The 15,780-nt window shown below is 48.2% G+C and overlaps 1 protein-coding gene across 4 annotated transcripts in view; it reads right to left on the minus strand.

Annotated features, from left to right (window-relative positions):
* Positions 1-786: 786 nt before the first annotated feature.
* Positions 787-15,780, minus strand: part of Rhce (Rh blood group CcEe antigens) — a 38,579-nt gene continuing 23,585 nt past the window's right edge. For 3 of the 4 annotated variants that reach the window (XM_027937492.2, XM_027937491.2, XM_027937494.2), the window contains exons 7-10: positions 15,204-15,328; positions 9,822-9,901; positions 6,411-6,484; positions 787-984 (exon numbers count right to left, since the gene is read on the minus strand). In XM_027937492.2, coding sequence (XP_027793293.1) covers positions 958-984; positions 6,411-6,484; positions 9,822-9,901; positions 15,204-15,328 — 306 coding nt within the window. In that variant the 3' untranslated portion in view covers positions 787-957. The remainder of the gene's footprint in view (positions 985-6,410; positions 6,485-9,821; positions 9,902-15,203; positions 15,329-15,780) is intronic. The other variant, XM_027937495.2, reaches the window with a different exon arrangement.

The raw sequence follows: 15,780 nt of genomic DNA on the forward strand, positions 1-15,780 counted from the left end.
GAATTGGATGTATGGGACTCCTCCATATCAGCCACTGTCTGCCTACTGCTAGTTTGAATATTGCTGCTGTCATCCCCCAAGAAATGACTCACAAGGTTTTTGGGTTTTTTTTTTTTTTTTTTTGGATCAGGGATTGAACCCAGGGGCGCTTACCCGCTGAGCCACATCCCCAGCCGTTTTTTGTATTTTATTTAGACATAGGGGTCTCAGTGAGTTGCTTAGGGCCTTGCTAAGTTGCTGATGCTGGCTTTGAACTCACAATCCTCTTGCCTCAGCCTCCAAAATTGCTGGGATTACAGGCATGTGCCACCATGCCTGGGGGCTTATGAGTTTTTTTGCATAGATATATAGAATGTGGAAATGGGAGGGCATCTCACAAGTTGAAATCCATCCACTGTTCTATACATGAAAGGACTCAGACCATGGAAACTTCTTCCTCAAGGTCAGGTAACTAGTTCAATCCTGAGGCAGCCCATCTCCACCCCACTGTTGACCCCAGCCTCTGTCCCCACAGTGCAATTCAGGACAAGCTCAGAGTGCTGGGCTAAGAGCATGTTTGCAAGGACTGAATGTGAGTGAGTTCTTCATTTTCCCAGTTCGTATCTCTGCTCTGCTGCTGCAGACAGTTACCTGGCTAGCACCTTCTGTTGAGCATGAGAAAGAATCTAAGGATTGTTAATAGAATTGAACCAAAACCTTAATTATGTGTCTGCAACCAAAAATATTGGTAGTATCATCTTTAATGAAATGATATTATTTGAAACTATCATTAAATTACTACTTAAGCAAGTTTTCAGTCTTTTATTTTTTAATGTCAAATCCATCTCTGACCTTGTGCCATTATTCAACATAAGAAGACCTTGCTGTAGTGACATCGTGTACAAAGATGGGCACCAGGGACAGGAAGCTGGCTTGGTTCCAAGATCAGTCTGTCGTGTTATTCTTGGATGCTTTTGCTTAAAATCCAGCAGCCAAGTGAGGAAACTGTAAAAGCAAAGCGAACATTTATATTAGAGATGAACCCTGGTCCTCTTACATTTTATATTCATACTGATTCCAGTTTTATCCCTTTTTTTTTTTTTTGAGACAAGTTCTCACTAAGTTGCTGAAGCTGGCCTCAATCAGCGATCTTCCTGCCTCTGCCCCCAGTAGCTTGGATTACAGGGGTGCACCACTTCATACAGCTGTGGCTTGAACTCTTGAAGCTTATATGAACCTAATTTTTTTATTGGTTTATTTTAGTTGTAGATGGACAAAATACTTTTATGTATTTATTTATTTTTGGGTACTGGAAATTGAACTTGCAGGCACTCGACCACTGAGCCACATCCCCAACCCTATTTTGTATTTTATTTAGAGACAGGGTCTCTGAATTGCTTAGCACCTCACTTTTGCTGAGACTGGTTTTGAACCCGTGATCCTCCTGCCTCAGCCTCCCAAACCCTGGGATTACAGGCATGTGCCACCACACCCAGCCCATTTTATTTATTTTTATGTGGTGCTGAGGATTGAACCCAGTGCCTCACATGTGCTAGGCAAGCACTCTACCACTGAGCCATAACCCCAGCCCCTGAACACTTTTTTAAAATGTTGTTGCCCAGGCTGGCCTTGAACTTGGGATCCTCATGCCTCAGCCTCCTGAGTTGCTGGGATTACAGGTGTGCCTCAGCATACCTGGCGCATTTAGATTAATAGTCACTTGGCGTTTGTTTGAAAACCTCTAGTAATGGAAACTTGGCACTCACTCTTTTTTTTTTTTTTTTTTTTAAGAGAATTTTTTAATATTCATTTTTTAGTTTCCAGCGGACACAACATCTTTGTTTGTATGTGGTGCTGAGGATCGAACCCGGGCTGCACGCATGCCAGGCGAGCGCACTACCGCTTGAGCCACATCCTCAGCCCTGGGCGCTCACTCTTGTCACATTTTGCAAATAGTTGAAATTGTCGAAACTGTTCTGCATCGCCCACTGGGCCTCATAGGGAGAAGTACTCTTCTCGGTGCCAGTCCTTAGGTCTCCTTCGGGTGTCCTCTTCTGCAGGCCGAGGACACCAAGTTCTTTAGTGCTGGGTCAGCCTGCCATGCTGCCAAGCAGCCGCGCTGCATGTTTTGTGACCTTGGGTCACAGTCCTTGGCTGGAGATGGGGTGCTGACCTTGGGGGCATTTCCTACAGATCAGTCAGGGCACAACTACCCAGTGAGAGAGTTGCTAGCACTACCTGCACTGCAGAGAGGGGAGGCCAGTGTTCTACAAGCTCACGCGAGTGAACATGGGAGAGCCCAGGTCTGGCTGACTCCAGAGCATTTTGTTTTGTTTAATATTTATTTAGTTGTAGGTGAACACCAGTATCTACTTGTTTTTAATGTGTGGTGAGGATTGAACCCAGTGCCTCACACATACAGGGTAAGCACTTCACCACTGAGCTACAGCCTCAGCCCTCCAGAGCGTTCTTAGAATGTGGAGTTTGATCTCATTTTTATTTAAAAGAATTTTTTTTTGTGTGCTAGGGATTGAACCCAGGGCCTTGTGCATGTGGGGCAAGCAACTGAGGTATATCCCCAGCCCCGATCGCATTTTATAGATTAAAAAAAAAAAAAAAAAAAAAACGGAGCCCAGCAATGTGAACTGCCCAGGCCTCCGCCTGCCCGGTGAGCAAGGACAGCATGCAGAGCCCCTTCCAGAACAGAGCTCTTAAGCCTCTGAGACCAGAAAAGTCCACCGCAGGCTCCTGATCCATTTTCCTACTTTAAAAGCTGGCTTTTCTCCTTCCATTGACAACCATTTATTGGACCCTCCTGTGTGCTTAGAACATTTATTTAAAACCAGAAGAGGGTGATACCAGGGTGGCAAGGCTAGGTTTTTTAAATTGCAAAATTTAAAAAATTATGCATTAAAACAGCAAGAGGAACTCAACACATTTTGCTGCATTTTTGGGTCCAGAGGGTACCGATATTTATATTTCTTGGTATAAAATCATTTAAAAAGCGACCTCCAGGCACTAGAGGTGTAACTCGGTGGCAGAGCACATGCTGAACACACCAAGGCCCTGGGCTCCACCCGCAGCACCAGCGGCCTCTTGGTGTGGTGCTGCAGATACTGCAGTCAGAAGCCCGTGGATGATCCACAGCGTACTGTCCACCCTGCACGCTGGTCCTGCCACCCTACTGAGTGCAAAACTTTCTTTTTTTTTTCCCTGATACTGGGAATTGGAACCCAGGGCCTTGTGTATGTGATGCAAGCACTCTACCAACTGGGCTAGATCCCCAGCCCCTAAAACTTTCATTTTATGGCAAAATTGCCCCACTCCAGTTTGGGAGTTTCCAGTCACCAGGGCTCAAGCCACCTCACAGCCTTTCCACAGACTCCACCGAGCCGGGCTGCTGCACGCTCCATCTGTCCTCGCAAATGGTCTCTTCCCCTGGAGGGCCTCTCAGTTCCGGCTGCCTAGCCCAGTCCAGCGCAACTTCAAGTTGATTTTCCGTGACGTCCCCAACCCATGACCTCCTTCCTCTTATTCTTCCAGCAGCTACTGCCAGGGTGACAGTCCTTACTAGGTAGATCTGTGCACATGCAAAGATTCCTCCCAGCTAAGTGCTTAAGCCCCACTTCCTGGGTCCTCCTCACCATGCTCAGAACAGGAGTTTGCCCTCTGTAGACTCACAAAAAAGCTCCTCATCCGACTTCAGAAAGGTTGATTGTGGAGTTAATTTTAAACAGTAGATGTCAGGGAATCTGTGTGCTTTGCAAAGCATGAAATAAAGTCCATGGTTTATTAATTGAAATAAAGAACTGAAGGAGCTGAGAGATGGCTCATTCTCTTAGCAAAGACAAGACCCATGAAAAGATATGTTCTGAACTGAATTTTATAAATCAGTATCGATTGAGAATCACCATGACTACAGGGAAACAAAAGATTAGCACATCTGTGTCCTTGAGACCCAGAACTGTTTTCCTTAAGTTGGTCTCACAGAACTTAAATGTCTGTCACAGATTAGCAGTTCACGTAAGGGAATAAGTTAGTGCATAAATGCGTATGTGTTCACAAACCAGACAAGGACGAGATGGACGCCCCCTCTCAGACAGCACCAAAGTGTGAGCCCCTAGGGAAGGAACAGCTGAGCTAGCTTCATTTATTATTATTATCATCGTTATCATCATTATTATTATGCACTGGGGATCCAACCCAGGGCCTCAGAGAAGCAAAGCACATGCTCTACCACTGAGCCCCACTCCCAGCCCCGGAGCTAGCTTTAATGGTCCTTTCAACTCCAACTGGTTTGATGAAGTACAATAAGGGTATCCAATAATGTTTAAAATGTCTTGTTGGACAGTTAAAACAAACAAACAAAAAAACACCTCTGGATTTATGAGCTCTGCAAGTTTGAATCCTTGCCTCTTTAATGGTTATTTGGCTTTCAAATGCAAGCTGAAAATGGTATTATTCTGAATAAATGGTTCCACTGAGCTACAAGAAAATAAATCAGCCGACCGCCCAAGTGGTGGTGGGCAGAAGAGCTGTTCTCCGCTGGCTGCCCGCAGCACGTGCATATGTGGTGTCTCTGGAGCCAAAGAGACATCTGTTCTGATTCCTCTCATTCCATCTACTAGCTGTCATTTTGAACAAGTTACTTAAACTCCTTCAGCCCCAATCTCCTTATCTTTAAAATTGGGATACTCGCCCTCATGCAAGCTTATTGTGAGGATAAAATCTGATGATGCTGAAAAGCATCTAGCACAAAATCAGAAACAGCAGGCTTGCTCTGTGAGAGCTACTGTGTTCACACAACCCTCCCTGGGTGGCTAAACCCCTAGTGATAAACTTCCACATTCACTTAGTGGTTTGTGTTTTCCAGGATGTTGTTACAAATATTATTGCTTCATTTGATCTTCATACAGCCTAGTGAGATAGGAAAAAAGATAATTATTCAGCTGGGCACTGGGGTGCATGCCTATAATCCCAGCGGACAGGAGGCTGAGGCAGAAGGATTGCAAGTTTGAGGCCAGTCTCAGCAACTTAGTAAGACCCTCAGCAAGTTAGTGAGACCCTGTTTCAAACTTTTAAAAAATGCAAAAAGGGATGGGGATGTAGCTCAGTGATAAAGAACCCCTGGGTTCAAGTCCCAGTACCAAAAAAAAAAAAAAAAAAAGAAAGAAAAGAAAAAAGAAAAAGAAGAAAAAGCAAAAGCAAACTAAGAAAGTAGTTGAGCAAGTGCCAGGGAATGGAACAAGGAGGGATAAAGAGTGAGCAATTTCAAAGAGGCAAATGTTTGGGGGTGATGAACGTGTTCCTTGTCTTGACTGTGTGATGGGGTCATAGACATGTGGAATGTATCCAATTGTGTGTATACTTTAAGTAAATGTAATCCATGGCATGTCAGTAGTATCTAAATAAAGCTGTTTGAAGGGAAGGAGGAAGGAGAGGCTGTTCTCTCTGCAGGTCCCCTCTGCTTGTTCCCTGACAGCACACTTGCCCAGGCCCACAGCAAAGCTGCTTCTGTGTCTCCTTCGTGGTCAGTGTGTTGGAGGTTGGTGGAGGAAGGACTGGTTTGGGAGAAGAGCTGGTGCCTCTTCTGCTCACAAGGCATGAGGCTGGGCCTCCACCTGACCTCTCTCGGCCAGCCTCCCTTGGCCATACTGACCCTGCTTGCCTAGCCTGCCCATGGCACTGGTTGGAGGATTGATTTCCCAAGGACACACATCAGAGTGCTGTGTGCGCTGGGGGTGTGAATCTAAGGGAGGAGGGCAGTGGGGCGACAGGCATGATCCTGACCTCCTTTCTAGAGCAGTCACGACCGTGAAAGCTACGTTGTAAGAGTCCGCCACAGCCCTTGAGTCCTATAAGTGCTGAATCCTTTGGCTAAGAGACCCCAGATTCCTATTCTACATGTTTCCCTGTGTCCACTCTAATTTATCCAGAATTGTGTTCTAGATTCAGGGCTGTCACTCACTGTGAGGGCCTGCACCGGCCACACGCCTCCACTGGCCACACTGGCCACGCCTCCACTCTGAGCATCTGTTAAAGGGGGGCAGGGAGCCAGCCGCATGGGCCCCTGGGGTTTCTTCGGCTCCTACATTGCAGGTCCCATCACCCTCTTGTCCTACTATCTCTGCCTGCTTAGTCATCCAGATGGGGAGGGCAAGTGTGGCCAGTGGCTCTTCTCTCCTCCCTGACCTTCAGAGACATCGAGGCCTTGGGGTGATGATAACCTTTACCAGCTCCCACCGACACACACACACACACACACACACACACACACCTCTCATGGGCGTGCACCATGGATTTGCCCCTCCCAGATGCTGTTCACCTGGTTTTTTGTCTGATAAACACCACGTTCACATGTGCACCCAGGTATCTTTTTAATCTTATCCACTCAGAAGCTATCATGTGAGTTGGTAAAAAAAAAATCTTACCTCCCAGAAAGTTTGATCTTCAAAATATTTAGCCTCATGAGGTGCTTTCCAGATTTTGAGTCTTAGAAGCAAACCTTAAACAAATGATAATTCGGTGTTAAAACATTCGGAGCGCAGCCTTTGTGATCTCAAGATGAATCAAGATACTGTGCGTAGACTTTGGGGTCTCAACAGAAACCCGTGGGGCCCACCTTTGGGGTCAGGCAAGTGGAAGCACTGTCCTTCCTGGACCCGTTTCACTAATCCTGTGGACTTTTTCTAAAAGGAACGGGCAAGAGCAGCATTTGCCAAAGGGTCCAGACGATGCCGAGCAGGTTCGGCGGCCCCCGGCTCTGACACCCTTCCCAAGATGAGCAGAAGGGAGGGCCATGGCAGCCTGTGCCTCACTCAAAAACTGACCCGTTCAAAACACAAGAGCCACCATGGACGGAGACTCCCCACACGCCCTGGCCGGTCAGTCTTCACCAGCCTCAACACCTCCCAGACTTCAACTCAGCCCCCTGTGGGGGCTGGGCTGTGGCTCAGTGGTGGAGCGCTGCCTGGCATGGGTGAGGCCCTGGGTGCACTCCTCAGCACCACTTACAAATAAATAAAATAAAGGTCTGTTGACAACTAAAAATAATTTTTAAAACAGACTCCACTTATGTAGAGAGAATAGTTATAATCACTTGCTTTTATTCCTATTCTTTTTCCTGTCCAGTCTCTTACCAGAGAGCTTGACCCTCGGGGTCCCTTGACTCTGCAATCAGGTGAACTTCCCAGAACACGTCGTGAGTGAGTGCTGACCTTTTATTTGCAGCCAGAAAATGCTCCTCTTGGGTTTATCCCTATACATATGTGGGGAGGTTTTTAAAAGACAAGGGTCTAGCTAGGAATGGTGGCGCACGCCTGTAATCCCAGCAGCTCGGGAGGCTAAGGCAGGAGGATCATGAGTTCAAAGCCAGCCTCAGCAACTTAGTGAGACTCTAAGCAACTCAGTGAGCACTGTTCCTAAACAAAACACAAAATAGGGATGTGGCTCAGTGGTTGGGTTCAATCCCTGATACCAAAGAAAAAGACAGACAAGTATCTGATTGTATTACTGAGGTTGGCCTCTAATTCCTGGGTTCAAACAATCCTCTTGCCTGAGCCTTCTGAGGAGCTGGGACTAGAGGTACACACCACAGCACCCAGCTATCTTGGCATTTTAAATTATGATTGGTTCCAGTGTATTGAATAAGATTAACAAGAGAAGGCATGTGCTTTGTGAATTGATATTTTTCTTTGTGAATTGATACCTCTAATTGGTATTGGCATGCAGGGTGTAAACAGCACTCATCATATAGCTAAAATTATTCAGAAATCCTCTCTAGTGCCTATGTGAATTTTCCAGATAACTAAGGCTTCCCCTTATCACTGATGAACAGCTCTCTAAAATGTTTTTTTTTTTGTGTGTGTGTGTGTGTGTTTGTGGGGTGGGGGGGACACAGGATTAAAACCAGGGACACCTAACCACTGATCCACATCCCCAGCCTTTTTATTTTTTATTTGAGACAGGGTTTTGCTAAGTTGCTTAGGGCCTTGCTAAGTTGCTGAGGCTGGACTTGAACCTGCAATCTCTTGCCTCAGCCTCCCAAGCACTGGGATTACAAGCATGCACCACCACACCTGGCTTAAAATATATTTTCTTGTCTTAAGAGACGATACTGGACAGATTTAGAGACTTTAAAAAAAAAACAACAGAGGGCTGGGGATGTGGCTCAAGCGGTAGCGCGCTCGCCGGGCATGCGTGCGGCCCGGGTTCGATCCTCAGCACCACATACAAACAAAGATGTTGTGTCCACCAAAAACTAAGAAATAAATATTTTTAAAAAATTTAAAAAAAAAACAGAGCCATCGTTAGGAACATCCATCCATGAAACGCACCGTGTGCCTCGAGGCCTGTGTCCAGCCGGCCTGTTGGTCTGCGCCTGGCTGCCCAAGCGTTTCTTGTTCTGGGCTCTTGACAATTGCTTGTCCTCTCCCAGGCTCTGTGTTTCCACCTCCAACTTCTGCCCATGTCTGACACCCCTAGAAACCTATCCTCCTCTCATCTGCTGCTTGGAATCTACCGGTACTGGGAAGCCTGCCCAGCTGGACAGCATTGTAGACGGCCCCAAGGCTCAGTGGGGCCTCCCTTAGCCAGCCCCAGGCCTGGCTTCAGCAGTTCAGCAGGTGCTTTCTGGTTGTTTTGAGGCTTTTGGCCCCTCCCACTGTCCAGGTTTTTTCAGAGTTTGTGTGTGGTGTGGGGAGGGGACCCAGGGCCTGGAGCCCGCCAGGCAGGGACACTAACTACCACGGAGCCACCCGCCAGCCCTGCCCAGTAGTTTTAGGCACCAGCTCCCTAAAGAGTTGGCCTTGCTCTCCCAGGAGTGCACAGGTGTCCTTCCCACTGTTCTGTTTTTGGCTCCCAGGCGCCCACCAGACAGTGTGCAAGTCGGTGTCACCTTGTAAATACCAGCGATGACGGCAGCTGGAGACCGAGAGTCCCCACGTAGAGTTGCCAGATAGAATATAGGGTGCTGGTTTAGTTCCGAATTTGAAAAGTGGGTGCCTTGAGTTTCCATTTGCTAAATGCAGCAGCCCAGCCTGGGCTTGGCTGGCGGGGCTTAGCTGGGCGGCCACCAGGAGCAGAGCGTCAACTCACAGAGCCAGCGCTCCTCCGTGTCCACTCAGTCATCTCAGATTTTTTTTTTTTTTTAAAGAGAGAGTGAGAGAGAGAGAGAGAATTTTTAATATTTACTTTTTAGTTTTCGGGGGACACAACATCTTTGTTTGTATGTGGTGCTGAGGATCGAACCCGGGCCGCACGCATGCCAGGCGAGCGCGCCACCGCTTGAGCCACATCCCCAGCCCCCATCTCAGATTTTATTGACAGCTAAGGCCAGGCTTGAGCCAATCTCATGCCCTAAAATGACCCAAGTCCCTTCAAGAATCATCTTCATATACTTTCCCCGTGGGCAGGAAGCCCGATGGTTATCACTGCAATCCTTTCATTTGCAGAGAAGCTAACCAGGCCCAGACAGAGCGAGGAAAGGCCAGTGTCACCCAGCCCATGGTGTCTTCTGTGCCACTGGGCCTCTGTTTGGCTTCTACCCCCTGCCTAGGGCACGTCCCACGGGGGCCTAACCAACAGGAGGCCTTGGCTTGTGAAATGCAGCCGGCAGCTCTGGGCAGGTGTGATGGCCTCACCCAGCTGCCCGTCAGCTGCAGGCGGCCTCCGAAGGCCTTTCCATCTCTGAAGTTATTCTATGATTTTTTTTTTTAAATCAGGGTCTGAGCCCTTTGCCTCCTTGAGCTGTAGCTGAGGGGTCCGTTGGTGGGGGGGGAGGGGAGGGTGCCCACAGAGCCAGCCCGGGGTGCCCATGGAGCCTGGGCCCGCGTCATACCGACCTGTCAGGAGACCCGAGGCCAGGCTCATCAACGAGCAGAAGCTGAAAGCCCCCATCATCGTGAGCATCTGGTTGCCAGTCCTAGAGATGACAAAGCGAAGGGTCACTCAGGCACCCACTGCAGAGGTCGTCAGGGACGAAAGGACAGTTGGCATCAGCCACTGCCAGGATGGGCCATACGAGGAGACCACGGTCCCCACCCCAGCTGGTCCCTATCATCACCCCATATTCCTGGAATATACTTCCGGGCTATATTCCCGGGTCCCCTCTCTTCCCAAGGTCACCCCAGGGCATCACTTTCTCTTGCTGAGAATCCAACCCAGTGCCTCGCACAGGCCCCTGAGCCACCACCCCATCCCCCAGGGCATCGCTTTCAAAATTAAATAAGTACAGGGTCCCTGGAAGCTGGGAGTGACTTCCCAGGTTCACCGAGCCTCGCCCTCCCCTCCACTGCAGCCACAGACCGTCCTGCAAAACACGCAGTTTGTAAGTCTTTTCTGTTTCTCATTTCACAGCTCCGCAGGCAGTGGGCAGGTCCCCCTTTGGAAAATGAGGAAAGAGGAACCTCACTGCACTTCTGTTTCATCTTGGCCAGTCAATAAACCTGGCTTTCCTGGACACTCGTTGTGCAGTGGGGGAAGGGTGACAGTACCCACCCAGTGGCATTGGGTGGGGGGTCTTGCTGACCCTCGTGCAGGGCAGGTGTGGAGGATAAGTAGCCCGGCTGGAAAGGCAGCCAAGGCCCCTCCAGGTGGCCAGGCCAGGCCCCCATCTCTACCTCCTTTGTCTACCTTGAGAAGTGGGCCTCCTCCCCAGCACCCAGCACAACTCAGGCCATCAACAGCTCAGGGAAGTGTTTGTTGAATGAATGAAAAATCAAGTAAGTTGCCCAATTCCTTGATCCACTAACAGCAACTTTTAGAGAAAAATGCAGCACGTGTGTGAACCTGCAGACATTCTTAAACAGATGTAAAAGAGCTAAACATAAGGGAACAGTGATAAATTAGACTGCATTAAAATTAAGAACTGCTATTTATCAAAAGACACAAGAAAGTGAAAGTAACTCACAAAATGTGAGAAGATATTTATAATATGTGTGTGTAAATATATATATATATATAACAAAGGACCCATATTTTGAATATATAGAGAGTTCTTACCAATCAATAAGTAAGAGAACAACACAATAGAAAAATGGTTTAGGAACCTGAACAGACATTTCACAAGATACTCAAATGTCCAAAAAGTGCCCTATGAAAAGTTCTCTCCCCACCCACCCAGTACTGGGGATTGAACCCAGGGTGCTCTCTCAGTGAGCTACCACACCACCCCTTTTTATTTTATTATTTGTTTATTTATTTTTTAGTTATAGGTGGACACAATATCTTTATTTTATTTTTACGTGGTACTGAGGATCGATCCCAGTGCCTTATGCATGGTAGGCAAGCCCTCTACCTCTCAGCCACAACCCCAGCCCCGTCCCTTCTCATTTTTTGAGACAGGGTCTCACTACATTGCTGAGGCTGGCCTCAAATTTGTGATCCTCCTACCTCAGCCTCCTGAGTAGCAGGATTATAGGCATGCACCACCATGCCCAGCTAAGTGCTCCTTTTAACTAATCTTTGAGGAAATTAAAATTGAAACATTATGTTGGTAGCTAAATGGCTAATTAAAAAGAAAGAAAACACTAAGTGTTAGAGAACACAAACAGGGGAACTCCTCCATACTACTGGTGATTAGATATGCGTGCACTGTCATGGAAAACCGGTGATATTGACCAAGACTTCGCATTTGGACACCAAATGATAACAACAGTTCCACTTCTAGGCCTAAACTCAACAGAAGTGCATTCGCATTCTCAAAACAAATGTGCTAGAACATTCACAGGGGCAACTCCACAATATTCATACTCCCTCCAAACTTCAAACTACCCACGTGCTCATCAATAACGGACACTAAATCACATCATCTTCACACGATAGGACAGTTGTCCTCACTTGTCCTCCAGCGACTCATCGACCATAGGGCCAAACTCACGGCCAGAGTTATTTACCTCATTCTCCTTCAACTTGGCTCTCTGCAGACAAGGAAGCTCATGAACTCCAACACATGTGTCCTCACTTCCGGCCCAACAGGGGACATCCCCACCCAGTTACGCCCCTGCCACTATTGTCATAAAGACATTGGGCCAGTTACCTTCCCACGCTGTCTGCCACCTGGCCCCTGCATGTGATATGGTTTTGTGTGGACCTCGCCTAGGGTGCTGGGCCTCTCCTTGCAGCGGAATATTAAATTCTCATTCCAATGACATTGGCCCCCTTAGCATTGCCACTCGTCACCTGTATGAATTAAGACCAAGCACGATGGAACACTATACTTCAGTGAAAAAGGAACAGTCTGCAACAGTGCTCAACACATGGATGAATCGCCACAGTGCCGAGCAAAAGACTCCAGGCACGCAAAGCACAGGCCGCCTCTGCGGCTGCACCTACATAAAGCATAAAAGCAGGCAAAACTGTCGGAGCCTGCAAGAAGCCAGGTTAATGGTGACCCTGGATGAGGCTTGGAGAGGAATTGGGTGCTGTTTACATGGATTTGTCATCAAATGGTACCTTCCTTTTCTGGATGTAGATTATGCGCTAATTAAAAGATTTTTAAAAAATAACAAGTGGCAGAATAGAAGTTAAACTGCATCTACTGACCCATAATGCACATTTTTGTTTATTTATAGATTTTTTTTTCCTTTTTTTTGGTATCGGGGATTGAACCCAGGGGCACTTAATCACTGAGCCACATCCCCAGCCCTTTATTACACTTTATTTAGAGACATGGTCTTGCTGAATTGTTCAGGGCCTTCCTAAGTTGCCGAGGCTGGCTTTGAACTCGTGATCCTCCTGCCTCAGCCTCCTGACTTGCTTGAAGTACAGGCGTGTGCCACTGCATCTGGCCCATAACAGTTTGGACTGTCCTGAGGCCACGGGAAAGCAGAAATGGATGAAGGAGAATTCATCACTGCATTAATAGTTCCCGGGAGTGGTGTGTCCCCACCCCCATGCCAGGCCCTGGCTCTGCCTGCAGATTTCACACAATCCTGTCTGCGGTCTTCTGAGCCAGACTTTACATGGGTGCTTCCCAGAGCAGAAGTCCAGGTGAGGAAAGTGAACAAGCACCCAGCTCTGCAGCTTGGAACCAGGGGCTCTTGGGATTCCAACCAGGCAGGCCTGACTGTGGCAAGACCCTGTCTCAAAATAAACCCAAAAAAGGGCTGGGGATGTGGCTCAGTGATCAAGCGCCCTGGGTTCAATCTCCAGTGGAGGAGGAGGAGGAGGAGGAGGAGGAGGAGGAGGAGGAGGAGGAGGAGGAGGAGGAGGAGGAGGAGGAGGAGGAGGAGATGATTGTTAGGTCCTATTCCCAGTAGGTTTGGGTGGGGCCACAGGATTTGCATTTCTAGTAAGTTCCCTGGTGATGCTGAAGAGAATCACCACCCTGGAGAATCACAGAACCACAAAGAACCTGGGGGACTTGAAGGTGGTTGGCCCACAGGTTAAAGGTCTGCAACTCAGAACAGAATTCGGTCCACCCAATGTTACTCATGATTTTGAGTTTTTTCTTTTTTCTTTTTTTTTTAAACATAATGATTTTTTTTTAATTTTTGTTTTTTTTAAAGAGAGAGAGAGAATTTTAACATTTATTTTTTTTAGTGTTCGGCGGACACAACATCTTTGTTTGCATGTGGTGCTGAGGCTCGAACCCGGGCCCCACGCATGCCAGGCGACCGCGCTACCACTTGAGCCACATCCCCAGCCCCGGTTTTGAGTTTTTTCACCAGTGTTTGGGGAGCACGTGCCGAGCTGTGGACCCTGGCTTCCCTTGAAAACACTGGACCTGGTGACACTGAGCCTGGGTCCCTGCACAGTAATGGTTGCCTAGACTTAAAGAGTGACCACCAGCCTCCCTGGGTGGGCCTCATTGTGTACGTGATCTGCCTGGCTCCTTCAGGCTTCTGAGTTTGGGACACTGCTTTTACAGAAGGGAGTTCTGAAGCCCAGAGAGAGGAAGCAATTTACCTAGAGTAACACAGCTCTCAGAACAGTGGCAGACACATCACTGGTACCCGTTGCCCAGGTGCCTTTCCACACAGACCACCTTCCCCATTCCCGGGGGGGGCGGTCCTCCTCACTCAGTACTCCTGCATCATGGACGGCTCCCCACCCCAGAAGCTTCCTACAATTTGGGGCTATGGTCACCTCCTCAATTGTTGGAGCTCCCCAGGATCCAAGAAGTGGAAGAGAACTCCACCCCTCCACAGTTTCTCAGAGATGCTTCCAATCACAAGCTCAAACCCCACTTCAGCCACCCTTAGAGTCAGGTTCCAGCCAAGTGACCTTGGGCAGATCACTGAAGAGATTTTATATATATATATATATATATATATATATATATATTTTTTTTTTTAGTACAATGAGTAGCACTTAGAAAGCAGGCAGCAAACGATATGAGTGATCACATCAACACTGTATCAGTTCATCTGTAAAAATGTTAGTCTCAGTTTATAGGAGCCGCATCCAGCAAAAGCTCACACAAGCTGCGCACGGTGGCGCACGCCTGCAATTCCAGCAGCTCAGGAGGCTGAGGAAGGAGGATCATGAGTTCAGAGCCAGCCTCAGCAAACTCAGTGAGACCCTGTCTCTAAATAAAATACAAAATAGGTCTGGGGATGTGACTCAGTGGTCGGGTGCCCCTGAGTTCAATACCTGGTACCAAAAAAAAAAAAAAAAGCTCTGATAAGTTGAGTGCTTATTGCTATCCATTTTCTGGGGGACACATAACCTGCCTCTTGTCCAGAAGCCCATGATCCCCCCTCACAGTGAGAAGGCCACCAAGTCCCTTCTCTCTGTGCCTTGGGGCTGGCTTAGGACTTTCCTACCTCAACTTCTTAAATCTTAACCTTACATCATGGGCACCCCGTAGCCTCCCAACAACCCATGAGCAGAGACAGCCTCACTGTCCCCAGTCACACTTGGACAACCAAGGAGGGAGAGTTTCTGTGGCATCCCAGCAGGACACTGGAGGGAATGACTTCAAGACCAGCCCCTGCGGGCTCTTGACCTCAACCTGAACTCTGTGGCTTGCGAAACGGGCCCAGTGGGCTTCGGCCGATTGATCGGGGGCCCTTCCGCCCCACACCTCGGCCCTGCACCCAGCTGCCCCAGGGAGGAAGTGGCCTGGAGAAGTGACAACCGTCACACAGGAAGAAGTTATCGACCAACTTATTTCCTGAGGCCTACTAAGTGCCTGGGCCCGAATGCACCCGCCTCCCAGGGCTCTGGGGACACTTCCTAGTGCACTGCGACAGGGCCAGGAAGTGAGCTGAGGTACCCACATCTTGGATGAAGAGGTCCAGAGCAGCAGCATGATGTAGGTGGCCACCCCGAGCAGGCCCGGCAGGCCGAAGGTGTAGTGCACACCACTGAAGTCCTGGGTCATCTGCACGTAGTTAAAGCTCGCCTGGGGACAAATAGCATTATAAGTATATCTGCAAGTGACACTCCCCTGTTCCCTCCCCACCCTTTTTTTACAGATCCTAGGTATCCAGGCCACCAGGGGTGATGGACGTGAGACTGGCCTAAGGAAGCCTTTCTCACAAAAAAACAAATAACCCAATCAATAACTATGCCAAGGAACTGACAGACACTTCTTGGAAGAGGATATGCAATCAATCAACAAACCTGAAAAAATGTTCAACATCTCCAGCTATTAGAGAACTGCAAATCAAAACTAAGATTTCATCTCACTCCAGTCAGAATGGCAGTTATCAAGAATACAAGCAACAATAAGTGTTGGCGAGGATGTGGGGAAAAGGCACACTCAGACATTGCTGCAAATTGGTGCAGCCAATCTGGAAAGCAGTATGGAGATTCCTTGGAAAACTTGGAATGGAACCATCATTTGACCCAGCT

This window comes from Marmota flaviventris, chromosome 10 (assembly GCF_047511675.1).
Source record: "Marmota flaviventris isolate mMarFla1 chromosome 10, mMarFla1.hap1, whole genome shotgun sequence".
Lineage (NCBI taxonomy): Eukaryota > Metazoa > Chordata > Mammalia > Rodentia > Sciuridae > Marmota > Marmota flaviventris.